At 37.3% G+C, this 27,749-nt stretch overlaps 1 protein-coding gene across 2 annotated transcripts in view; it reads right to left on the bottom strand.

Moving 5' to 3' along the window:
- The window catches only part of LOC123314849, a 358,596-nt gene that overhangs the window by 76,115 nt on the left and 254,732 nt on the right, over positions 1-27,749 (bottom strand). Inside the window, exon 1 of one of the 2 annotated variants that reach the window (XM_044900235.1) lies at positions 16,863-17,378. The exons of the other annotated variant lie outside the window; for it this stretch is intronic. Within the exon in view, the coding sequence (XP_044756170.1) occupies positions 16,863-17,033 (171 nt within the window). The 5' untranslated portion in view covers positions 17,034-17,378. Of the gene's footprint in view, positions 1-16,862; positions 17,379-27,749 lie in introns of those variants that run through there. 2 annotated transcript variants of the gene reach the window in all.

Here is a 27,749-nt window from a genome sequence, read left to right as displayed (position 1 = left end):
TGAGTAGGTACATCAATTCTTTTTTTAGGACCCGAAAATTGGCTAACCCATGGAAGAGTTGAAAAGGGGGCGAGAGAGACTTGACCATAAGTTTGTTTATCAGGAATTACTTTCCTGGAAGAAAAACTACTCGAACGTTGACCTTCCAAATATTCCCAAAAAGATGGGGTAAGTTGAAACTTCCTCAAGAACGGACGGTTGCGCCGAGATGGATGAAATTCTCAGATTTATTACTAGAAGAGTTGCTCTTTCAGAAAATGTATCACATTTAAATCTACAATTATTTTCCTGGAAGAAAAACTACTCGAACGTTGACCTTCCAAAAATTCCCAAAAAGATGGGGTAAGTTGAAACTTCCTCAAGAACGAACGGTTGCGCCGAGATGGATGAAATTCTCAGATTTATTACTAGAAGAGTTGCTCTTTCGCAATATGTATCACATTTAGATCTACGATCATTTTCTTGGGTAAAAAACTACTCGAGCGTTGACCTTCCAAAAATTACCAAAAAGATGAGGTCAGTTGAAACTTCCTCAAGACTGAATGTCGATACCGATGTTGAATAACGAAATGAGATGGAGAAGACTACCGCGGGTCAAACGTTTTTACCTCATTCTTGGAATAAATGATCAACAGAATCAGGAACATCCTTCCTACAAAAGGTGAAATTCAAATTGCTTGCATTGGAACCATGTACATCAACAGAATTCGCAAATTTTATATTGTTACTTGAACCTTCAGTTAATTTCACTTTTATGGCTGTTCAAATAAGATGTGACCGGAATCCAAATTTTATCAAAGAAACTGTCATCGACGGAAAAACGTAAATTGTGGAAAATATCATCGCAATGATGAATTGTTTTTCGGATTTGTTGATTTTTCTTTGACGAGAATCACCATATTTGATGAAGAAAAATTTTTGTTGTTTATATCTGATATTTGTTTACTCAGAAATTATTTCACCCCATTTTATCAATCAATTTTGTATATATCATATCGACATCGCTGAAGAAGTACATAGTTCTTCAGATTATTTTTCATATCGGGAAATTCAGATTGCATTTTAAGTGAGTTGAAGAAAAAGAGGATTTTCATCATTATTAGTATTATTGGATCCGGAAGAAAGGGAGTGTGAAATGGACTCGGAAATGGAGGACATGATGAAATTGGCAGCGTACAAGGGAATAAAAGCGGAACTCTGACATATCGACCTATTAATTTCAAACGTCACCGAACATTCCTCACAGATATAATTCTCAAAAGTGCAGTAATAGATCTTGTCGTTCGTTCAGCATTGGCGCATTATAAATATTAAATTCCGCATTTTCTGCAACTACAATTCTTCGACGTTCATTAATTGTTTGCTCTATTGACCCGTTGAAAATTCAAATGGATCTGATAAATGGACATGGCGTTTTGATTTGAAAACTGGACGATTAATTCTTTTGCTGCAGATTCTACACCGAAAATGAAATAAATCTCGAAGTAAAAAATGAGATAATTTTGACACTGTTTTATGACTAAACATTTGTACAGAGAAGTACTCATTTGGATGTAACTATCAGATCGTGTTTCGGTTGACTTCGATTCATTTTAATTATCTTTTTATTAATGGAAACTTCGATATATTTTTTATTATTATGTTTCATGTTCTGTAGGTGGGTATAAATCTGTAGAAAGTTTTCTTACATTGGTTGTAAATATTTCTATTCAGTAATTTCAATTAGAAAAGGAGCTTTCATTAATAAATGGAGTCAGAAATGAAAAAGTTAGGTTTATGTTTTTCATCTATATCGCTCCATTTCTCAGATAAAATGAGTCTGTATATAAATGACGGTAAAGTGAGGAAATTTTCCAATGTTGAATTTCACTTTAGATCACAAAATGGGATATTTCTAAAGTTGAGGTCAAAAATCAGCGTTGTGTTCTGAAATTCCTTATTGTAATTATGACAGCAATGGAATCTACAGATTATTTGACTAAATTTATAGCAGATTGAACTGAATATTTTTTCAACGTTTCATAGTACAGATTTAGATGTGAAAAACGCAACAAAGCTCCCTTTGTGGGTTACGACAAAAGATAAAGGTACTTTTACTTTAGTCAAGGTGCACTAACAAAGCACATGGGTCGGTTTATGTTCCACAATCAAAAGCATAATGGTTCTTTGAGTTTCTCAGACTACAATTCCAAAGACCTCTATCAAATAAGATTATGAACACTCTCGAACTTATAGCGAGCAGTCAAGCGAATTTCATTCTTTTCAGCTCACATGTTTCATAGTTTAGCTATTATTCCTTTGTTGATGTGACAGAAGCCCTTGAAAAGGCACTTTTTATTCTTCTTCATGAAGTAGACCAGCTACCCGTCTTGATAGATAACCCACACCGGAGGTATTCTTTTGCATATCTACACTAGAAAAGATTCTCGGACTGAACTGAAAAGATGGAGAACATCGCAGGGCTTTATTGTCTACGACAATCCGTCAAAAAACATAAGGAGGGTAAAACAAAGCGTCATTTCAAGAGAACATTGATATTTAAAGTCTTATTGCGGTCTCCCAAAACACGAAAGGAGGACGATGAGATAATTTGAACAGTTTCTATTTATTATAAATGGCCCTTTCAATTGGTAGTTTTAGTTTGAATTTAGTCTTTGGCAGATAGCATATTTCAACTATAATCGAGAGGTAGATCAAAATAATTCATGGTTTTCAGTGTTATTTTTGTACATCCATCAACACGAAAATATTTACAGCATCTAAAAATTGAAAGAGCCGATGTCACTGAACTGAGAAAAATGATGAAAAGATGTCGAAAAACGAGTACGAAATCAAGTATTGTAGACACTAGTGTTAAAGAAATTTTTCTTGATGAATAAACAATGTGGAATTCTCCTCAACTATTCGAAATAATTCGTAAAATCTGAGGTTCTAAAATTCAAATCGCTTCGTTCCTAGTTCACTATTCGGCAACAGCGCCTACTAGAAAATAAAAAGAACAATGGCTTGTTTATAAAATAGCAGCTGTTGATTTACAGCCAACATAAGGCGAGTACTCACTAGCAAACCTCACGAGCAACCGGCCATAAAAATCCCATAAAATTTTACAACCTTCCTTCTCATCACAGCCTTCTAAAGGATGTAGATGGCTGTGATCTCATCAAGATTAGATAGTGAATTTGTTGTCCTTTATTATCAACCCATATTTCAGTCGATGTTGCCAACTTGTGCAATAGAAACGAAACGCCTTAAATTTTAAATACCCATTTTTATTTTTCATTTTTGAGTACTTAAAATAAAATACGTTTCAAAAATATTTCATAAAAAATACATCATTTTCGTCAGAAGGAGTATTCCCTATTATTGAACATCGAAACGTCCTTCAACTTCGAAAAATATATCATGACTTTAGTGAGAAATAGCAGTAGTAAATCGTGAATTAGTGATTACTGTTTTGCAATGAGATTTACAAGGTATAACTTCCCCTCTGCCACTGAATATAAGCATCACGACAGAAGCACTTTGAATCCATCAAGTAGGCACCCCAGATTCAATCCATCTTCATACGACTTCTCTTCGAAATCTATTGTCAACATCCGAAAATAATGAGGGAATACCTCTCGAGAAACGACGATAATTCCAAATCTGAATCCCATTGACTGGGACCTCTCAGAGGGGGGTTCTTATATTCCGATATATTTTTAAGGTGGCGTGGAGCGAAATAATTCAGGTTGAAAAGAATCGCCCGGCATACGGACTGAGTCGTGCTTGTCCTCAGATATATCCCATATAATATCATTGCCATTATTTTCGTTTTTGCACCAGGCAGCTGACTGCCTACAATGGGAAATAATGAACACAGTTCATAAAATCTTTTCAGATGAATTTCTGGATTTATGTGTTATTGAGTTGTGGGATCTATGAAAGAAAACTACAATGAGTTTCAAGAGGAGCGTAACCGAAACCTGATGCCTTAGTGCGACAGGTAGGTTCGGATTCTTTTTGTGGGGCTTTGATGGATTGACGTCGAAAGCATGACGTTTCTTCGGGTTCTTTTTTTCAATGGTTTTGTTTTTACAGATGGCATATGTGGGGTGACCGTTTCATTTCAGGCGCTTTTTTTTAACGTTATGTTTAAGCTTGTACCCTTAATCAGATGTCGAAAGAAGTTCTGGATCGACTCATGTTAATACATATTTGGAATCTAGATAGTCCAATACTGGGCAAACTTAGCCAGTACATAAATATTCATGAAAATTAGTGCACGACAACAAATCACGAATTTGTTCAAAGTCCGTTTTTTAATTGGATATACAGGGTGAGAGTTTGACTCCTACAGATATTTTAAGGGTAGATTCTTGAGGTCAAAAGAAACATTTTTTTCCTTTAACATCGGTTTGGATTAAAAGATACACGCTGTTGAAAAATCCATACAAAAATGTAATTTTTAGTCCTATCTCACGAATAGTTTCATTGAATGGAATGAATTTCGAAATATAGTTTTTCGTTTATTTGATTAATCTTTTTCGAAGATATCACCCACGTCAGTTTTCTTCTCATGACCAATATGTACCATCAAAATACCAAAAATTCAAAAAACCCAACTCTTGAAATTAAGTTGGACGCTATCTAATGAATATTTGAACGTTTTGAGAAATTATTTTCTCATATAATGCGCAGTTTTTGAGTAATTTTATGTTCAAAATTAAAAAGTTCGAAAAATTGGGTAGTTTGGCTGAATACAACTCCGTTTAAAAAATCGATAGATGTGTAGTGTCACAGATTTAGCTAGTTATTCTGAAAGTTATTTTTTTTTCCAAGGGTGGCACAGCTCATTATGAAAACTTAAAATGGCTATATCTTTTCATCAGGGCAGAATCGGAAGAAATGGTATAAGAAAAAACTGTTTCTTTTTACCTCAAGAATTTACTGTTGAAATATTTGTACAACTCAAAGACTCAACCTGTACAGGGTGGGCAAAATTGGTGATACCTGAACTACTACTTTTTGAACCCAACGAGATAGAGTAAAATACATTACGGACGTCATTTTTTGTTAAACTAATTATGCCATCAACTGCATTCCTCTTTTGTTTCCGAGTTTTAGGCCAAAATTAAAATTTCAACTATGTTATTTATACTGTCCTAAAACTTGAACATGGCCCAATGCGAGCCAATGTATCCTGCATAAACATTCTAAGTCTGAATCCCTCCATCGAATTTTATCTTGCTCAAATAATTTAATTCAAGCGAAATGGCTGGTAAATATACTTCTAAAACTTATGAATTGATTCCCTCCTTACTAGATGCCTAAAGACCATGCTCCAGTAAAAATTTCTGACTGAATTCAATTTCGAATCCATTCGCGATGGATGTAGACTCACGAAACGACTGGAATCCGATATTTCAGAGTATAATATTCTTGTAGATGCTGCTGAAAGATAAAACTGCCATAAAATTTTCATCCTCTGCTGAAGGTTTTAATGGTCGCTCGAATTATCTTGATGTCGAATATCATATCCTCTTTTATCTTCATTGCTTAAATATATTTTACCATCAAATTCTGTATAGTATATCCACATAAAGAAGAAGCAGCCCAATCATTTTTCTGCAGCAACTGATCGTAAACGAATCATTTATCAGTTAGCCTTGAGCAAAATTCAAAATTCAATCACAAGTCACAGAGTGTTCGATAAACGAATGAGCTTACACTCTGATCCACTCATCTTGCCTGTAGATCCGTCGACTATAGACTTGTCCACCCCTGACCGAACCACTGATTTTCAAACTTCTCACCATACCTATATCTATTATATCTACTATTATATCTACTATTAAATCTACTATTATATCTATTATATAATAGATATATGGTGCTGAGAAATTTTTTTATATTGTTTGATGGGTGCTGTTGTCAACTTATTTTGACATCCACTGTCACAGCGATAAATTTCTTTGCATTTTTCTCTGTGGTCTTTCAGGAATTTCACTAAATCTCGGTGGAAGTGAAATTTTCCCAAATTATTGAGTTTTTTGTCGAATAATTTCTTTGGACAGCAGGCATGTGAAGCAGCTACGAGAGCTGGTAGCATCTTTGTCAAAATAGTTATTTCAGCATTTTCTGGAAGTTCTTCGAAACGATTAGAAAATTACGAGCATGAAGTCGTCATAATTTTGAACTGTTAATAATAATTGTTTGAAAAAATTCTTCGAAGAACGGTATTGTTGCACAAGAGTATCGAAAAATATGAATAAAGGGTATTTGAATCTTGTGCGACTCTATTTTCACGAATACCACATACTACACTCCCAGAATTTTAAAAGGCCCAGACCGATGGAGTGCACCATACATGTTTTATTCATTGTCTAAGAAGGCGCTGAATTTGAAAGACCTTTCGTTTTCATTTCCAAGCGGAGGGTGTCAGATCTAGGCCACCTTATATTACATAACATGCGAATATAGGGCCAGCTTAGTCCCTGAATGATTCATAGCCGTCGAATTCCAGAGTAAAGAAGTGCATCAGATTGTGCTGGTGGGTCATTGACTCAACGGCATACCACCGATCTTCAGCTCTAGGGGCCACAAGACCTGGAGCTGGTTGTGAAGCATATGACGTATCATGTTGCATTCCACCAAAGACATAAAAACTGCTTGAACTCCTTCTAGCGAACCAGTGGACATTAATTGTTTCAATCTTGGAAATGACCGTTATTATGGGGGCCATTATCGTAATTTGGTTTTGGCTGTAATGACAAGATTGCGACGTATGCCCAAGTGAAAAAATTGTTTTGCAAATACTCGTTTCGACAAGAGAAACCCGCTATTTTTGAGTTGGAGTTCAACGTTACACTTAAGTGATAGGTTATTGAAGAAACCATTAAATAATTCAATTTTTGTTGCTTGTTATACCGTAGATGCGGGTGATTTGGGACGATTGTTGAATTCAACTTGTCATATTTTTAGAACAGTGACCCATTTTTAACTGAAAAAGAGGTTCGAATATGCTTAATGACTCGGACTATTGATTATGATATATACCATGCTTCAGAATTCGGACATGAATTTTGAAAAAAATAAAACAATAAAACATATCTAATATCCCAATATCTCAGGTATCCAGAAAAAAAATTACACGTGCACAAAGTGAAACACATGTAGAGAACACTAGAAAGTATAAGGGCCATAACAAAACGCGCTTTTACTCTCCGGAATTCGTTAATTTTTCCTGTCAATTCAAACGCTCTGGACACAGCAAACTCAACAGGAATTGATTGTTAAACTGACCGAAAAGACGCTACACAATCTTATAAATTTGTCCCTTCATTCATAAATAATAATAATAATAATAAGTTTATTCGCATAAATTCGCATAAATATACACAACAGCAATATCACAACCAAAGAATAAACAATAGACTCGATAAGTGCAAGAACACTTGTTTCGAGTTATTAACAAAGTGTAGAAAAAAGAAAGAAGAACTATGGATACATAAATTAATTAAACAGGGCAAGCAAACAGTCCAAAATATATATGACAACCGAGGGCATCACATGACACAGCCCCACCAACGGAGATCCACAGGCACACCACAGCAGCGAAAAATAACGTCCACCAGCATCATGATCGAAAACGCTCGAACTTCCGGGTCACACAAACACTCACACCAGGTCACATACTTCAACTCCTCATTTCAACCAGATCAGCAACTCTCCCACGATGCAGCCCCATAATAAAAGATCTCAAACGCTTCCTGAACAGCCGCAACCCCCCGACAAGCCGAGTCTCCTGAGGGATGGAATTGTACAGCCTCGGGGCAATGTAGGAGAATGAGCGCTGTCCAACACACCTCCGTACCCGCGGCAGGATGAACAGTCTTCTTCGAGTCTCATAAGAGTGATGGGGGAGAAGTCTTTCGCCAGAGTGATACCTTACGGTGACACTGAAGTAATAAAGTTGCCGGATATCGAAAACACCCGCCTCCAAGTATAAATTGTCAGACGGGTATAGCAGATCCCGGGAAAGCATGATCCTGAGAAATCTTCTCTGCAGAACCTCAAGTGGACGAACGTGTGTTCTCAAGGCACCACCCCAAACAGCAACAGCATATCTTAAGTGACTTTCAACCAGGGCACTATACAGGATCTTCACTTGTCGGAATGTAAGTATGCTCTTCAGATATTTGAACTTATAAAGAATTATCCTCAATCTTTTACAAACAAATTGTATATGTTCATTCCATTTCAGGTTCGAATCCACTAAAACACCCAAATATTTAACTTTTTTCTCAGGTAGTATGGTATGCTGTTCACCCATTGTTACAATCTTTATGGAGCCAAATGTTGGAGTACTGGATTTATTACAACTGAATGGCAGGTACTTTGTTTTTTTTAAATTTACGGTTAATAAATGATGTTCAAGCCAATTTTTAAGTAGAGGAATACCCGATTCAACAACGGCCTTGAGCCCCTCCCACGTGTTTGCCTCATAAAAGACCGCGGTATCATCAGCAAATCCCAGAATCGTCCCTCCACAACGCACAGCAAACATTCCGTTGACGTAGATACTAAACAGTATTGGACCCAGGACAGTGCCCTGAGGGATCCCGAACTCCACCGATTTCCTGTCGCTCAGCTCGCCACCTACCCTCACAGACTGGTTTCTGCCCTCCAGGTAACTTCTGAACAACTCCAAGGGACCACCCCTGACACCGATATCCCCCAGCGCCCGCAGCAGCAACTCATGGCTAACGGTATCGAACGCCCTGGACAAATCGATGAACACACACAGACTGGGCCTGCCCGCATCCAAAGCCGCGGACACCATCGAAGTAAGCGCCAGCAGAGCATCCTCCGTGGACACCCCCTCCCTGAACCCAAACTGTCTGTCGGACAAAATATTGTATTTATCTATATAAGCTGATAACCTTTTTTTGATAATCTTCTCCATTATTTTTGCCAGATGCGTTATTAGAGTGATTGGTCTATAATTCGTCACCAGTTTATCATCGCCCCCCTTGAATATAGGCACAACTATAGCCTCCTTGAACACTCTAGGCCACACACACTTCTCCAAGCACAAATTTATTATGTAAGTCAAGGGCTCCAGGATAAATGGTGATAGGACCTTCAAGGTGTCCACCTGTATTCCATCCACACCCGCGGATTTATTAGATTTCAGCTCCCGGATCAGACCACATACCTCATTTTCATCGGTAGGGAGCAAAACAAATGAGCCACATGAACTTGGCCTCTGCGGCACATACCTTGGGTCCCTTTTTATAGCGTCAGCCATCTCTTTTCCTATCCGAGAGTACACCGAGTTGAACTCATTAGCTATCTGCTTCTTTCCGGTCAGGACTTCACCACACTCATTGTTTATCTCAGATATATCATGCCCTTTCTTCTTTGTACGGGTGACATCTTGTACTATCTTCCACAACGCCGCCGCATCCGATTGGCTGGCACCGATCCGATCCTGATAGTATTCATATTTAGTTTTTCTTATTAACTTCGTCAGTGCATTTCTATAGTTTTTGTACTGCAATTTCAACTCGGCATCATCGGGATGAGCTTTCAACTTCCTGAATAGACGGTTCTTGATATGTATGGACTTCACCAGACCTCGAGTCAACCACGGTGCTATCTTCGTATCCCTCCTCCTAACCCGAAGAGTACAAGAACAGTCCTCAACAGCGCACATGAGAACATTCACGAACTCATTAGCTGCATCGTCCGGATCGCATAGTGAAGTAACAGAGTGCCATGAAACATCCCTAATCGTGCTTATCAACCTGTCATGGTCGAGGTGTATCCTTGTTCGATTTTTGTGTGACCTTATTTTATCGGAATCGAAAATAATCTGAAGCACGGTAGTAAAGTGGTCAGTAATATTAGTCCGAACTATCAGAGGGATAATGCGATCAGCAATGTGTCGCCTTGATCTGAGGAAAATATGGTCCGGACATGTTCCCCCACTACCCTGCACCCTGGTAATCCCGTTTATCACAGACATATAACCGAACCCATTGAGAATGTTCAAGTATTCACTGCTGCTATCAGAAGCGCCCAATATATCCACGTTGAGGTCCCCAACGAGAACTGAGTAGTTGTCACCGTTATAGTTGTTCTCTAAAAATACCTGTAGCCCCCTGCTAAACTCATACACATCCGTTGAAGGAGGCCTATACACCGCCGTCAGCTGCATGGTGTCACCCTCACTCAGCCCCACCGTGAGCTGGACAGTCATAAAGTTTTCTATAGGTACTATTTTGCAGGTATGATCGTACCCAGACTTGATGTAAACAAAAACACCATCGTTCTGATTTATCTTACCCTCACTGTAATATAAGTTATAGCCTGAGATGTTGAAGAGTTCAGGGCTATCCACAATCCATGCCTCCGTCAGCACCACACAATCAATATCAACATCAACGCTGTCCAAGAATATCCTAAATTCGTCAAAGTTCTTGTTTATACTCCGTATGTTGTTATGGAGTATTTTAAAATTATTAAATTCATTATTCACCTTCAAGATCTCACTCAATTCCTCATGATCCTGCAATGTGAAGGTCTCCACAGTATCGGCTGCGAAGTCTCGGATGTACGGGTCCACGGTGAAACCGGACAACAACAAAAAAGGACAATGACACAAACCCCAAGCGCATCCACCACACCATCCGACACCCAACCCGCCAATTACCGCCTAAGAGATCGAGTTACCGGCTTGCTTCTTGGTATATCCTGCACTCGTCCACCAACCCTGCTCGAGCAACCAGCACCCTCCACTGCCCGAAGCTTCGGAGTGCCAACAGGAATCGCCTCCTTAACAGGGAGCACATCCGCACCGTAAGACACCTCCGCAACAGGAGTATCTGGCGCACTCGCTGGCTTCCTGGAAAGAACCTCCTCCAGACTTTCCTTCCTCTCTAAGTCTCCGACCTCAAAAGTTGCCTTATCCACAATCAGTTTATTCCCCCTAATGAAACAACTTGTGTACTTTCCCTCCTGTCTAGCAAGGCTGAGATGCTTCCTTAAAATTTTCTGCTGTCGCCGCTGAAGCGGGGTAAGGTCTTGTGAGATCGATATGTTCTTTCCTCTTAGCTTATTACAATTTTGGAGCACAGTTTTTTTTTTCGAGTTCGATACGAACTCCACCTTTATGGGGCAACCTTCTTTTCTCCCGAGCGGATAAACGTCACTAATATCCACCGGGCTCAAACTCACTCCAATCAAAGTGCTGATGTTTTCGGATACGCTTTCAGCGGTTATCTCATCGCGCCTTGTATTAAGGCCGTGTATTATAATATTATTCTTATTCAATGATCTTTTGAGTGACTCCACTTCTTCCCTTAGTTGAAAATTCTCTTTTTCCAAAGATGCAACAGTATTATTCACTTCCTCGATCTTTAACAACATACGAGCTTCATATGCAGCAATGAAATTTTTTATTTCGTTACGGTTCTTCAATATCTCATCATAGAGTTGGCTTATCGTTCTTTCCTCCCCGGACATCCTCACAGAACAGAAGTGAACCGAAAAAACGACAATCTTTCAGATCAAATTCAGCCAATTACTGGAACAATGGTTGAGGAGGACAAACTTCACTTTCTTGGGCCGGTAAGAAAGACTTTATACAGACAGGGTAGGCCACGGCCAAACAGGATGACAGGAGAGGGGCGAAGCCAAGAAGGAAAAAAAAAAAACAAAAAACCGCCACCACACAACAGGAACTCAAAAGGGAAATAAAATAGAACCCAACAATCTAGTCGGTATTATCTGTGTTCCGTGGTCAGTCCCGCGGCAAATCCGTCGCTCCAGTGGGTCAAGCAGACTTACCAACCGATCCCTCCCACGATGACTCCACACCGAATGTGAAGCGTGAATAAATGGTAAGAAAAAAAGGAATCTGCAAAAGGGGTAATTGTCCGAAGTAACAGCACTGTCCCAGGTCACCCGAATCTACCGGTACTTGTTTGAACCACTAAAGGTCAGTTCATATTATCCGTCCGTCTCAGTTCAGTTCAGCTCAGTCAAAATATCTTTCAATGTGTTTTATATGGACTAATTCATACTATCCGTCTCCGACCCTTCAGCACCTATCGGCACGCTTACGACCGTCCGACGGTATTCTTCCAGAGAATATTTTGCGGATGGTCTGAAGGGCGTGGTTGGACTGAACGGGACTGAACGTATAATATGAATAAACAACCGCTCAGTTCAGCTCAGTCAATCGCCGGTTTTCCTTTGTTGTGAAAGCTTTTTTGAACTTAGTTCTGTTTTTTGTAAATTGCGAAATTGTTAACAGTATATAATCGAAATGATTCATTCTAAAATGATGAAATATTCATTCTAAAATAGCCATGATATGTGGACCAATTTCTTTTATAATGTCCAATATTCACCTTCAACTTCCCTCTCTTAATATTGGTTAGACACCCAATCTTTTTATCGACTTTTTGTTCCTCTTCATCTTCGTCTAACAATAATGCAATAGCACATAATTCTTTCAGGCGAAATTGCGGCAATTTTGTTTTTAGCGAAAGTTAAAGTCCTACGTCCTATGAGATAAGGCACAGAAGAGAAACAACGAAAATAATAATACTAATAATTTAACAATATTATGGAATAAAAATATAACTAAAAGAAGAAAGTTCAACATTTATGAAACCTTAGTGAAAAGCAGTCTATTGTATGGGTCAGAGAATTGGAGACTAACTGAAAAATATAAGAGAAAATTGGAAGCAGTTGAAATGGACGCAATGAGAAGATCGCTCAGGATATCAAGGAGGGAAAGAATCAGAAATGAGACCGTTAAAGAAATGATGGGTATTGAAGGAACCCTAATGGATGACATCGAGAAAAGACAGCTGATATGGTACGGCCACATACAACGTATGTCAGAAACGAGACTCCCAAAGCAAGTAATGAACTGGCAGCCCGCAGAACGTAGGAAGAGAGGAAGACCAAAGACCAGTTGGAAACAGGGCGTCGTTAAAGCTATGAGCACAAGAAACTTGCAAGAACTGGACTGGGAAGATAGAAGAAGATGGAGGCAGGGCGTCGGACAACGTCGGAAGACGTTCTGAACCGGCATATATATATATATATTTAACAATAATTTTTAGGGTCCTTCTTGTACTGTTTTGATCAGAATGAAAGGCTGCATGTATCACGTGTTGGTCGATTCGAATGCAACCGGAGATTCACGACACACGAAGCGGAAGGTGACTGAGACGATCGTGACTGATAATATGAACGCAACCTCCGTCAACGGCTAATGATCCTTCCGCCGGCCTGAACTGAGCGGAACGTATAATATGAATCGACCTTAAATGTTTCTTAGTGAATAAGCTCACATCCACTCTTACATCTAGCAGGCAGAATCCAAAAAAAAATTCTGCTGGATTTTCACGGTGCTTTATGAAGTGTTTTGACTCCACATGGGTTAAAAATTCCTCCTGATTTGTTCACTAGTTTCAACCATTAAATTTTGTAAGCATTGAGTTCTCACAAAACTGACAAGAGAGTCATTATTTTCTCTACACGCCAGTGTAGAAGCTACTCGAAAAAATCTATTCTTTCAATGTGTAACCCTTAAAAAAAGAATGAGGAAATGTGTTATTTTCCACTGAATTTGCAACAGAAACATTGAAAATTCACATTGCGAAACAATGTGGTTTTGAGCTTACGAAAACAGTGGAAGTGATCAACATAGCGAGCGAAGATATTATGGTCCTGAAACACTGCGTTAGAAATTCAAAACGGGACAACATAAAATTGCTCTTGAGTTAATTAACTCTAGTCATTCAGCGTAAACGTTCGCTATGTTACCAGCAATATTACACTGGCAATTTCTATGTGCCGGTTAATTAATATTGGATATACAAGGGGATTTTTCGAATCATATGATGGAAAACGAATGATTTTTTATTTGAAAACGAGTGCCCGTTTCAGATTCGGGTATTGGAAGTAGTCCAAAATACAAATTCCACATGACAAATGCATAGCCATTATTGTTGAAGGCAAAATATTATCCAACAATCATTGATGAGTCGAAAAATTCTGTTATTTTGTTCAGAAAACCTTTTCAGTTGTACAGCCAAAATTTAACAAAATAGAAACATGCAATTTGAATAAACTAGTGAAAAGATATTGAAAATATGCTGAATGAGATTTGATTCCTTCCTTAGAAAAATTGACAGGAACGTCAACTGTCCAACAATTAAAGGTCAGGTTAACCCTCGGGTTAACCTGAAGCCGAACTTGAAGCATTCCTGATTTGTTGGAGATTGCAATTTGAAAGAGCTCAGTTGATGAGTTGAATATTTGGAAACAAGATCAAAATAGACATAGTATGGCCAAATATCTAAGTGTTCGATGATCCTCTAACTTTGAAAAGTGGCTGATTTTATAACCCAAGACCGAGCCCAAGACTAGCAAAGTACCGCTTGACAGAAGCCAAAATTGAGCATTATTCTAATGTGAATGTTATAACCTCGGTTATAACCATCCATTTCACTTCATTACATGGAAGATATCTTCTTAGACCTAGAAAATCAACCAACCGTTTCACTTAGAGGAAATCTATGTACTCCACAGATTAAACTTCCTCTTGAACACGTTTTATAGCTGCTACCGTTTGATAACTTAAAAATTCACCATTAAACAGTTAGAACTCACATTAGAAGCAGCTTATAAAATCAGAAACCATCTTGGAAATACCGATTATGAGCGGATGTAAGGCTTTTATACCTGCTATCATAATTATTCACAGTCTTCGTCAGGACGTTAACGCTTATTCATCTAGTTTTTATGTCGAATAATTATTCTCAAACAGAAACAAAAGAACACCACTTGGTCACTCAATATTCCAGGGTCTGTAACTTGTAAATCGACACCTATTTCCATAAAAACTTGTATTAAAACTGAGCCTGTAATCGAGAGGAAGTTGATTCTCATCATTTCCATTTTAATTCGTCTAAGAACATAATATCTTTTCCATTCTATTTCGAAATTCAAGTTCGGTTTATACCAGAAGAGAATATCCTTAAATATTTATGTATGTACTACGATGCTACTGTAATTTTCGACTAAAAAAGTACCTACTCTAATACGTACTGCACTAATAAAGTGCGAAAAATTTATATGTACCTGGGGTGTTTCAAAGAAGTAAATGAAACTGCGAAAGGGCTCTTCTCCTCTGGGCTATTTGATGGTCGATGAATAATTTGAATTGTGTTAGCTCGTGTAAGGTACTAAGAAGGATGGCTTACTAGATTTAATTGAGCTCCTTTGTGTTTGCTCGAATATTAAATAGAATACCTATTTGATTTAAAAAATGGAAGTTTCAATTAGTTCTTTTTAAATAAACTGCTAGCACCGTGATTGTAAGAACAGATTACAGATTTCGTAGACAAAATATTTTAAATATTTCCTCTGAAGTCAAATTATAAGTTTTACCAAGAAGAACCTGTAGTCTTTAATTTTCAGGATTCTGGTAAACGTGAACCACTGGGATGCAACAAAGTTTACAGATTGGATGAAACTCAATGCAAATACCGAGCACTGATGGCCGAGAGGTTAGCCAAGGGTCAACCCGTAGGGTTTTATGAATGCCGGCACGTTTGTCTGACGGTAACAGCCTAATTTGAAATACTTTCAGACTCATTATGCTCCGACAGTTGGGATAGCTTATATATTAAAATTTCACGAAACACAATTTACCCTGCGTTGAAATTGAAATTAGCAGGAAGAAACAGTCAACAATCAATGACTGACAGACACTAGTTCAGTTATTTTTTGTCGACGAATCGGTGTTCCAAGCAAATTCAATGCCTCAGTAGTTTCCATAAATTTTCTAGGAAGATTTTCAGGAGATTTTCTATAGATATTCTTCAAATCTTCCATGTTTCAAAACATTGTTGACGAAAATCACAGGACGGTCAAATTTTTTCGAAATTCTTCGAAAGGAATAGGAAAGTGCAGTAGGAGTTAATTTAATCAAATGGCATACATAAAACTTGACGTCATTGTTCTTGGCATTTACAACACATTCTGAACTCTGATGAACTATAATAAATTATATTTCAAGGAATATTTTAGTGCTTATGTATGATTTACGCATTATTTCATAAACGTATCTAAAATAAGAAGAAGCTGATAGAATCCGAGGAATATAAGATGATTTAGCTCGAAGAAAAGTATGCGAAGCAGACACCAACATGATGGCTCACTTGCAAGCCACACTTCCTCATCTGAGTACCGTACATGAAGAACAGTTAAATTGTTCAGTGATAGCTATAACTGTGTAAGAATAGTATAATCGTTGAGAACGACAATGTTCAACTTTTAATTGTATAGAAGCTACAAGAAATATTCCAAGGTCATCACAAAACTTGGAACGTTTTCTCCGTTTTTAAAGCATAATGAAAAGTTAGTTGAAATGTGAATCGACATTTCATGAAATATGACTTTTCATGGCTGTTCGCAAGTTTTGACAATTAGTTGAGTATGGTTTATGCCTCGGTTTATGAACGAAAACTCAAGTTATAAGGAGAATATGACGAAATGAAAGATATATATCAAGACCGACAGTCTCGACTGCCTTGGAGGAATCCTTGTCTAGAATGAGCGAGTCTTGCCATTTCCCTATGGAGATTTCGCATATTGACGATTCGCATCTTGCCAAATATGATCTTTATGTCAGTACATCTTGAGTATTTATGGTTCTATCGAAGTGCCGCATTACGAAGGAAGATGCATTGCGCCACAAAATAGTCCATTCCAGTATGGAAATGTTATGCAGGTCAAGCTTTCACGCTCACACAAATTCTATCTATAAAGGTCGAAGAAAACGACTGTACCTGTAGCTTCTGCGTATGACCGCAGCGACGACAGCAATACGACAGGTAGTCCGGTATGGATGGCATGATATTCCTCAAATTCTCACAACTCTTGCTGTACTCGTCCACCAACTTCCTGTAATTCACTCGTATGTCGGTACTACCTGTTGGGGACTTTCCCAGTCTTCCCATGATGAGTATCAGGCGCAGTTAACACACCAACACATGCTAAATCGAATGACAGAACAACATACACTCACTCGGCACCAAAAGGAAACACCTATCGCGGGTACTAGTGGTGGTACCACTAAATCACTGATATTGTGGTAGTACCCGGTGGTAACTGGCCTCGAAATGCAGAGCAACCCTTCGGTGGGCAGATGTTTCCGCTTGATTCGATATAGAAAGGTTTCTTGGGTATCGGATTCAACGGGTACTCGCACGGTACTGACAGTTCGTTCCTTCTCGCTCTGATCAGGTTCTCTGCACTTCGACTGCGGGCGACTGGCACCGTTGGAATGTTGTCACTGACTGCCGCCGACTGTAACCGAGCTCTCTACAAATAAAGCAGCGTTCAGAATTTGCGGCCTCTCCACGTCTTCGGCTCCTCGGAGATGCTATTGAAAGTTGTATGACCGATATTCCATTCGAAAATGAATGGGAATAAATAAGATACGATGCAATAATTCTGCCAAGTGATGAGAGCATATTACATTAGCTATGCTAAAGTTATAGGTTTGGATTTTCGAAGATGAATATGATGAGAAAAATTGAAAAGTTACATACCAAAACAGGTAATTTGCCAAGAAGGATAACTAAACCGAACTGAATAAAGTTACAGCAGCATTTCTTTCATGTTTATGCAAACCTAAAAATCACAGTTTCAGTTTTTTTTTAATTATAATTTTTTGAATAAGAGACGTGGAAACACTGTATAGGGTGCCTGTAAACAAATGCGAAGGACTTAGTTAGATGATTCCTCGATGAAAATAAGCAGGGGTGGTTCCTATAAATTTTTTTCGAAATCGACCTCCCTTTCAAGATACAGACTTTGGAAGGGGATGACGAGTTGACAGTTTTTAATTTTTTTTTTGAAGGTTCTAAGAAACACTGAGTCATAAAACTATACATAACATGAAGCACTAAGTAGATGTTACTCACACAATTTTTTTAGATCTCCTAACTTCATAACTAGGGGTTGAAAATAACAAACGCTTATGATTTTCCTTCAAAAATTTGTTTTCGTGGCATAGATTTTCGAAAAATAATGTTCTTTTATGGTTTTTCATTCGATGTTTGGGAAAAAAAAGCTCATGCAATAAATTTCGATACAGTCGATACTTTTCTCGGAATAAATAAAAACTCACAAGCAGTTCTGATCACTCTTCATTCCATTTCATCTTATAAGTGATCAGAACTGCTTGTGAGTTTTTATTTATTCTGAGAAAAGTATCGACTGTATCGAAATTTATTGCATGAGCTTTTTTTTCCCAAACATCGAATGAAAAACCATAAAAGAACATTATTTTTCGAAAATCTATGCCACGAAAACAATTTTTGAAGGAAAATCATCAGGGGTTGTAATTTTCAACCCCATTTTCACAGTGTGAGTAACGTCTACTTAGTGATTCATATTATGTATAGTTTTATGACTCAGTGTTTTTTAGAACCCGTAAAAAAAATTAGAAATTGTCAACTCGTCATCATCTTCCAAAGGCTGTATCTTGGAAGGGAAGTCGATTTCGAAAAAAAATTATAGGAACTGCCCCTGCTTGTTTTCTTCGAGGAATCATCTAACCAAGTCCTTCGCATTTGTTTACAGACACCCTATATAATTACCAGATAAACCCACACTTTTCATTTTGAAACATAAGGATTCCGAAAACCTAAAAATTTTTTACAGACTCTGGCTCAGAGTCGAGATAAAATCAGATGATATTTTGCATTTTGCAAATTTCGAAGATTTTCACGGTTTTGGAAAAAAAAAGTTCAAGGAATTCTGAAAGAATTGAAATTAAAATAATGAGAAAGATTTTCATTTCAAAAAATTCAAGCTATTGGTTTTGTTGTTCTGACAATAATAAGATACAATTCCCATAAGACTCGAGTTTGTGAATTGAATAATATTATATCGTTGGTTGTTGCTTCATTCATCTTCATCGAATTATTATACGAAAATTATTGGAAATAAAGAAACAAAATGGATAAATTTAAAACATAATCTCAATAGATGAAAACGAAAGGATGGAAATAAGGAAGCCAAACGAAAAGTAGGGCATATCTGAAAACAAAATTAATCGTTTTTCTGGTAAAAAAAAGCTTCAACTATCCCTTAGATCATCCCTAAAAATTCACCGCAAATTGAGATTATATGAAGATAAAAAGCTGTTTCGCGTTTCGAAAAATGAAGTCCACTTAATGGACCAGCAGCACCCTCTGTTCCATCTGAACGGAAAGGGGAAAAACGGAAAAATGTATTTTTATTATACAACCAAACAAACGGGAAGAGAATTTAATTTGATGGTCACCCTGTTAGGGATAGGGTGCAAGTGTGTGTTTTGTTGGTAATGCACGTATTAGTCTGGAAATAATAAATGGAATGTAAAAGCTTTTACGAGATTAGAGAGAAATCCAGTATATTAAGCCACGAGTTAGCTTCGTGCGTGGAATGAAGATGAACAAATATTTGAAGACTCTCAACGAGATGAAAAATTCGATATCTTCATCAGATAAATTGCCATGTCAGGAGAAAAATATATTGTCATTTTGAAATAGCGAATGGTACATGAGAAATGAAATGAAATCGAAGGATGACCGGACCTTGAGGTGCTGCAATGTTATATGAACTAGCAAAATACATGTGACGCTTCAAAATATTGCACCTTTTTGAAGGATGTAACTTGGACATGAAGTCTTATCGTTCAAAGAAAATATTTCCCTATAGCCCAGATATTATGACAAAACCGACATCCAACTCTTATTTGTTCTGAGCTAAACGAGAATATTATAGAGTTTTATACTTCAATACGAAAAAAAAACAAGTTCCAGAATTCTAAATCACATATATAGTGTTTCTTGTAATAAAGCTTTCTCTCAAAGAAAAGTATAATAATAGTTTATATTCATCCCATATAATTGCGTAGTTTTCGGTCTAATAAAGTCACGAAAATTCATTAATCATCATTTATAGAAAGGGTGATACAATTAGGAATATGTAGGATTATAAATGAAACAAATTAGTTTTAATTGAAGTTCATAATATATGGGGTCAGTTTTGGGATTACGAAAAAGTAATTCTAATTCGTGTTGCTAGATAGAAATTATATTATAATAGAGTTTACCCTCCCCATTCTTCTTGATGTTGATATAAAAGATTGAAAATCTGCCTCTCTAAGATTTTTCTTCATTTTCTTCATTTCTCTGATGACCAACTATATAATGAAGAAAATATGAATAACGTGAAAGGTCTCGCGCTTTTTCAGGTAGTCAAGAACTACCCTATAATCAACTTATAATCAAAACTATTCAGGTAGCTCATCTGATGAAGATCATTAAATGACTATTTCTCAGGTAGGTAGAATGAAGGGTCCCATAATCGTATGTGTATTTGAATTTTTATAACACTGTTCTCAGATAAAAAACACTGCTCGTAAATTTCAAATGAAAGAGGAAACCCATAGGATGGAAAAAATTAAATTTTCTTTCGATGAGGGATGTTTTGAACTCATCCTGAGAGAAAAACAAGTAATGGGAATAGTCTCAGGTGTGTGTTTCCAATCCTTTACCCTAACGTTGGAATTAATTTTCATAATCGACCAACCGAAAGCCTGTTGGGCCATCCAACTAACTTGTTGAATCAACAGTAGCTCGGTTGTGGTCCATTTGCAAGTTGTTAATCCTCTTTCGGTGAGAAGATAGATTTATCCTTCGTTACCTACGTTACTAACGAGCATTTGTAGAAATGTTATCTAGGATACAACTTGCATGTTGCCGATTTTACAATCAGAGGTATCGTGAATTGGAGTTCTCTAGAGAGAGGGATTCTCCAGAACTGGATTAATGGTCAAAATATATCCCTAGATGACTTAATACCGATAATAATCCCTTCATATTGAACCATATTCTATATACGACTGTAAACACATATTGAAATCGCATTTTTCGAGAAGGTACAAAAAACATTATTATAATAAATGATTATGTTTGAGAATAACGAGTTTCCAAAACATTGAAATGAGAATTCAACTTTGAAAATTTGCTTTTAGAGAAGTGAACTGTGAGCATACGAGGATATAATGAAAAATTCTTAGCTTACTATAGAACCAAAAAAAATTTCAATGTCAAAATATTCTATTACTCAACATATTGTCCTCGTTAATAGGATACATTCATTACAGTGAACCTGCAACGTCTCTGGACCTTTAAAAAAAAATGTTTCTTCTTGCTCTGCAAACCAGACCTCCACAGCTTTTATTACCTCCTCGTTGGAAGAAAATTTACGACTTTTTAAACTTTTTTTCAGTTGAGGGAAGAAATGATAGTCGGATGGAGCAAAATCTGGTGAATAAGGGGGGCGTTTTAGTAATACAAACCCTAAATCACGAATTTTTTGCATGGCAACATGAGATTTGTGTGCAGAGGGGTTTTCCTGCAAAAACAAAACAACTTTGGATAGCTTTCCGCGTCTTTTCTCTTCATTTTTTTCCCGTAGAGTGGTCAGTAATATCGAATAGTAATCTCCGGTTATTGTTCTACCCTTATTCAAAAAATCAATCATGATTACTTCATGACAATCCTGAAAAACGGAAGAAAGAACTTTTCCAGCAGATTTTTGGACACGAAAATTCTTAGGTCTTGGAGAACCACAGTGTCGCAATTTCATCGATTGTTGCTTCGTTTCTGGATTGTAGAAATGTACCCAAGTCTAATCCCTAGTAACAATTTGGTTTAAGAAGATTTAAAATCGAACACAGATCGAACGCGATGCTTCTACCCTTGCACGCTTTTGATCAACATTCGAACATTTGGGGATCCATTTTGCAGCAATTTTGCTCATGTCGAAATTGACGTGAACTATATGATGAACACGTTCGTATGAAATATACAGTGCTTCAGATATCCGTTTTAGCCCAACTCGACGGTCTGATAAAATCATGTCATGAACTGCATCGATATTTTCGGGAACTGACACAGAAACTGGCCTTACCGATCGGTCATCATCTTCAATGGAAAATTTACCTCTTTTGAAGCTTGCAGTACAATTTTTCACGGTCGCATACGAAGAACATTGATCACCAAGGGTATTAAGCATATCTTCGTGAATCTGCTCACCTCTTAACCCTTTTAAATACAGGTACTTGATGATGGCTTTATACTCCAATTTTTCGATTTTCACAATTTCGATGGACATCTTCTTTCTTTTAATTTATTGCGTAACTCTGACTTACTTTTTTGCCCTCAAACTTCACACTGACATTTCTAATGTGTTATTGTTCGTTACTATGGTAACGCAATATTTTTTCAATGCACGGAACTGGTCTAGGCTAACTAGATATCAATACATCCTCGTATAGTCCCGAATATTCATGAACAGAGAGCTGGAGTTTGAATCCACAAATTGAATACTTTTTGAATATTAAAAAGATCAGTTCTTGAATGATTGTGTTCTATAAAAGTCATCATCATTATCATCATTTGTTTATTTGTTTCAAATTTTTACAATAACAGGTTGACAGTATTATAAACAGTCAATCTGTTATTGTAAAAATTTGAAAAAAGTGAAAAGTGTTATTGTTTTCTCGAAAATGGGGGTACAAAATGAGCATCAAGTTCGAACACAGACCATCATTCACTCGAGAACCAATTTTGTTTTGAACGCTCGTTATTCAGAGTATTCAGGCACAAAACTTCTGATACTGACTATGAAAGAGTCCCTTGAAACTGAACACATGGCTCGCCTATACAATTTACCTCAGCCCGTGTCTCTTCAATTAGCTCCTTGCATCCCTTTCCCATTATTTTGACTTATGTCGCGTGCAGAAGAGGGATGCAGTCGACAAGAAACCAAAAATAGAACGCCGGAACAAGTATTGAATACGACTGCCGAGCCTCCTCAAATGGCCCTGCAGCCATACCTAAATTATAGTGTCAGAGAAACCCAGAGCAGTTTAAATCAGAAACAAATACTGAAGAAATAATTAAAACCGCCCCTACCGCGACTGCACTCGAAAGTGAAATATGCGAGAAGATGGGGTTGATCCCTAGGCGGGAGAAAATGTGCGTGAAAAATCCACGCAGTTTGGACTCCTTATAGCTCGGGCTCCACCGACATTTAAAGGTATTGCTCTCGAGGGGTTTGGGGTAGAACGAAGAGGGGAGATCTGATTAATGAACGTGATTTTTCATATTAAACTGTGATTCATATTTTTCAAAGGCTACGAAACGAGTTATTTGCTCTGGTGGGGAAGTAAGTTGAATTTGGGAAAATTCTTATTGCGTTGAATTTTCAGAGTAATTTTGGATAGATAATTTGCTCATTTTCAGTTTTATCTCTATGCAAGGTGAGTATTTGACTCGTACAAATATTTCAACAGTAGTTTCTTGAGGTCAAAAGAAACACTTTTTTTCTATACTATTTTTTCCGATATGGCCCTGGTAAAAAGATGTAGCCATTTCAAATTTTCATAATGAGCTGTGTCAATCCTGGAAAACAAAATTACCTGTAGAATTACTATCCAAATCTGTGACACAACACATCTATGGATCTTTCAGAGAGGGTTGCATTCGGTCAAAGTACCAACTTTTTTATTTTTGAACATCAAATTACTCGAAAACGGCGCATTATACGAGGAATTATGTAGAATCCTTTTATTTTGCAAAACGTTTAAATATTCATTAGATAGCGTCCAACTTAGAATTAGTAAAAAAATTCCCTCAGTTGTGAAAAAATCACTTATGTCCGAATTCCGAAAGCTTACCATCTACCACCTTAGGTTATGGCCGAAAATCGTCTTATCCTTACCTGCAAAAAAAAAGAAATAATAAGAAAACGAATAAGCAAAAAAAGACAGAATAAGAGTTCGCAATTTTGAAACAACTGTAGTATATACCTTTTTCTAAATTACATCGTATTAAAGTCAGGAATATCCTTCCTAAGATGGTGTATTCAAACCCAGGGATTATACAGGGTGATTCATAACAAAGGGCTGGGGGCGATAGGACAAAATATGGCGATAGGACCAAATATATCTCAATAAAATATTGCTGTGGAAAAAGATAGGAGGCATCAAAGTTGAGTTTTTTATAAGGGGACAGAATAATAGTATCTTCGAAGTTCGAAAGTCCTTCATTAAAAGAATTAGAAAAGGCATAGAAGTCGGAGGAGGCCACGTAGAACATTTAATTTAAGTTTATTCTCTTTATGTTACATTGTTTTTAATTATGCTTTATCGTCGTAATAAATGAATTAAATAAATAAATCTTTACTTCAAATCCCCTTCCGATGCTCTGAAGTGTTCAATTGTGTTTTTCTTAAAAACGGATGAAAAAATATACAGTGAAATTATTAGCAAAAAACGAAAAAAAATTTAACTTTAACGCCCTCTATCTTTTTCCACTGCAATATTTTATTGAGGTATTTTTGGTCCTATCGCCATATTTTGGTCCAAACAATCTGCCCTTAGCCTATGTCCCAATAGTTATGAATCACCCTGTATATCCCATTGAGGCAACTATGAACAGAATCAAATAAAGTGAAGTTGAATCGATTCCTGTATTCTGATTTCATGATAGATGAATGAAAATTTCAATCAATTCCAGCAAACCGAACAAAAAAAAATAGTTGAACGACTGTACAGGAATTCGTATTCAAATCCAGACTATCCAGAGCTCTCCAGAAAATTCATCCCCTTCGCTCCTTCCGTTAGGGGATGAAATGAAGCCGTGTAGTCCAGCTTATCAAACAAGATCATCCTCTCTGTATAACAATGATACTCCACGTTCCTCCTGAACACAAACCAGCGTGGACATCCTCCTCTCTCACAATCTGGCTCATTGTCCATTCAGTGAATACAATGTGGAGGCATATATCACTTACTTCGGCCAAGGGCACATGGGCTGAATCTAGATTACTCTCCATCTAGGGCCCTTTTTTGCCACATCCCAATCCCTGTGCATTCATTCAGTTCCTGAATGAGGGACGGAAAAGAAACTATTGAAGGGACCAGGATATAAATAGCGATGCATTTGGGGATATTGGGGTTTCGGATTTGACCAAACTGATTATCTATATTTGGGAGGACTGGAGAAAATGAATCTCCTCTGTTATAATTCAATTCGTGGAGGCGTAGTTGTTATAATACATATTAATAAGTTTTCTGTTCATGAATAATTATGAGTATCTTGTTTGTTCTCGAGAATGAAAGCGATGGGATTCATGTTTACCATCATTTTTCTGATTATGGTGGGGTTGAGAAATGAATTAGTCATTTCGATTCAACGAAATTTTGATTATGGGTCTGGTAGGCGACCGTAAGACACCGGGAAAACATATGAGTCAAGAGATCACTCTTTAATTACACTAATTAAGTACATTAACTTTGAACAAAGATCTTATTTCCCTCTTCAGATATAATTGAGTTTCAGGATAATTTTCTTTCGAATATACGAGGATGTATTGATATCTAGTTAACCTAGACCAGTTCCATGCATAAAAAAATATTGCGTCACCATAGTAACGAACAATAACTCTTTAGAAGTATCAGTGTGAAGTTTGAGGTCAAAAAAGTTATTACTTAAGTTAAGCAATAAATTAAAAGACAGAAGATATCCACCGAAATTGTGAAAATCGTAAAATTGGATTATGGAGCCATCATCAAGTATCTGTATTTAGAAGGGTTAAGAAGTAAGCTGATTTACGAAGATGCTCAATACCCTTGGTGATCAATGTCCTTCGCGTACGACCGTGAAAAATTGGTCTTCAAGCTTCAGGAGAGGTAAATTTCCCATTAGAGATGATGACGGATCGGGAAGGCCAGTTTCTGTGTCAGTCCCCGAAAATATCGATGCAGTTCATGACATGATTTTATCAGACCGTCGAATTGGGCTGAAACGGATATCTGAAGCACTGAATATTTCATACGAACGCGTTCATCATATAGTTCACTTCAGTTTGGACATGAGAAAAATTGCTGCAAAATCTATCCCCAAATATCTTAATGTTGACCAAAAGCGTGCAAGGGTAGAAGCATCGCGTCCGATCTGTGCTCGATTTGAAAACGATGTAGACTGCTTAAACCGAATTGTTACTATGGATGAGACTTGGGTTCATTTCTACGATCCAGAAACAAAGCAACAATCGATGGAGTGGCGCCACTCTGGTTCTCCAAGACCTAAGAAGTTTCGTGCCCAAAAATCTGCTGGAAAAGTTTTTGCTTCAGTTTTTTGGGATTGCCATGGAGTAACCATGATTGATTTTTTGGATAAGCGTAAAACAATAAACGGAGATTACTACTTATTCGACATTACTGATCACTCTTCGGGAAAAAATTATTGAGAAAAGACGCGGAAAGCTATCCAAAGGTGTTTTGTTTGTGTGCAGGACAACGCCCCTGCTCATGTTGCGAGGACAAAAATTCGTGATTTAGGGTTCGAAATACTAGAACACCCGCCTTATTTACCAGATTTGGCTCCATACAACTATGATGTCTTTCCTCAACTGAAAAAAAGTTTAAAAGGTCGTAAATTTCCTTCCAACGAGGAGGTAATAAAAGTTGTGGAGGTCTGGTTTGCAGAGCAAGAAGAAACTTTTTTTTGGAAAGGTCTAGAGAAGTTGCAGGTTCGATGTAATAAATGTATCCAATTAAGAGGAGAATATGTTGAGTGATAAAATATTTTGACACTGAAATTTTTCAATATATCCAATATCAACAAACACCTTATAGAATTTCAAAAAGTTTAGCTCCCAACCCAACATTACCTACTCCAATAACCGACAATGAGCTCAATGAAATTTCGAAAATTAATACTCGAAGATTTGCTTTTTACGGGTATGTATCACATTTAGATCTACGATACTTTTTTTTGGAGATGCTCGCGTCGAAAATTGTCCTTCGAAAAATCCCGAAAAAGATGAGGTCACTTAAAAATTCGTCAAGACCGAACGGTTGTACCGAGCTCGATGAAATTTCGAGATTTATTACTAGAAGAGCCGCTCATCCAGAATATGCATCACATTTGGACCTACGATAATTTTTCCGGTAGATACGCGTGTCCAAATTTGACCTTCGAAAAATTCCCGAAAAGATGAGGCCAGTTAAAAATTCCTCAAGCCGGCAGTAGAGAGTAAGTAGAAGAGTAAACTGCATCTGAAATGATGCACTTACGCCAGCTGATACTGAAATCATCAAAATATTTTTCACACCTTTTCCTACTTTGATTTATCTGTGCTAAAGTAAGTAAAACACCTCAAATAGAAGGAACCTTCACTTTGAACTCTCGAGTTCTTGATGTTTGATTCCAATTTCCAGTATGATAGAATTCAAACCTGTTTGCTCCTAAACTAGAAACGTGAAAACCCTCGCTATGAAATTCCAAAGCCCCATCGAATTATTGGGGGAAGATTCAGCAATTCGACATTCGTTCGATGTTGGAATACGAAACTTATCCCTATTTTGCATAGATTCTTCTCCACTTCGAACAATGCATTGAAAAGACCGTTTTCCAGAGGCAGTTCTTGGTTCAAATCTGAATACGCTCCTAGGCGATATTTCCATACAGCCTAGTGGTGGAAATATGCGAATGTTTTGCCTTATTTCCAAGTAGGCATTGAATTCTCGATGCCTGATGAGTTCGTGGGATTATTGGAGCACTTGTGAAATCTCAAGAAGATTTTTCGATATTTTCTTCATA

The sequence above is a fragment of the Coccinella septempunctata genome, chromosome 6, assembly GCF_907165205.1.
Source record: "Coccinella septempunctata chromosome 6, icCocSept1.1, whole genome shotgun sequence".
NCBI lineage: Eukaryota > Metazoa > Arthropoda > Insecta > Coleoptera > Coccinellidae > Coccinella > Coccinella septempunctata.
Note: the sequence above shows the minus strand (reverse complement) of the source record. Positions and strands in the feature narration are given on the sequence as shown.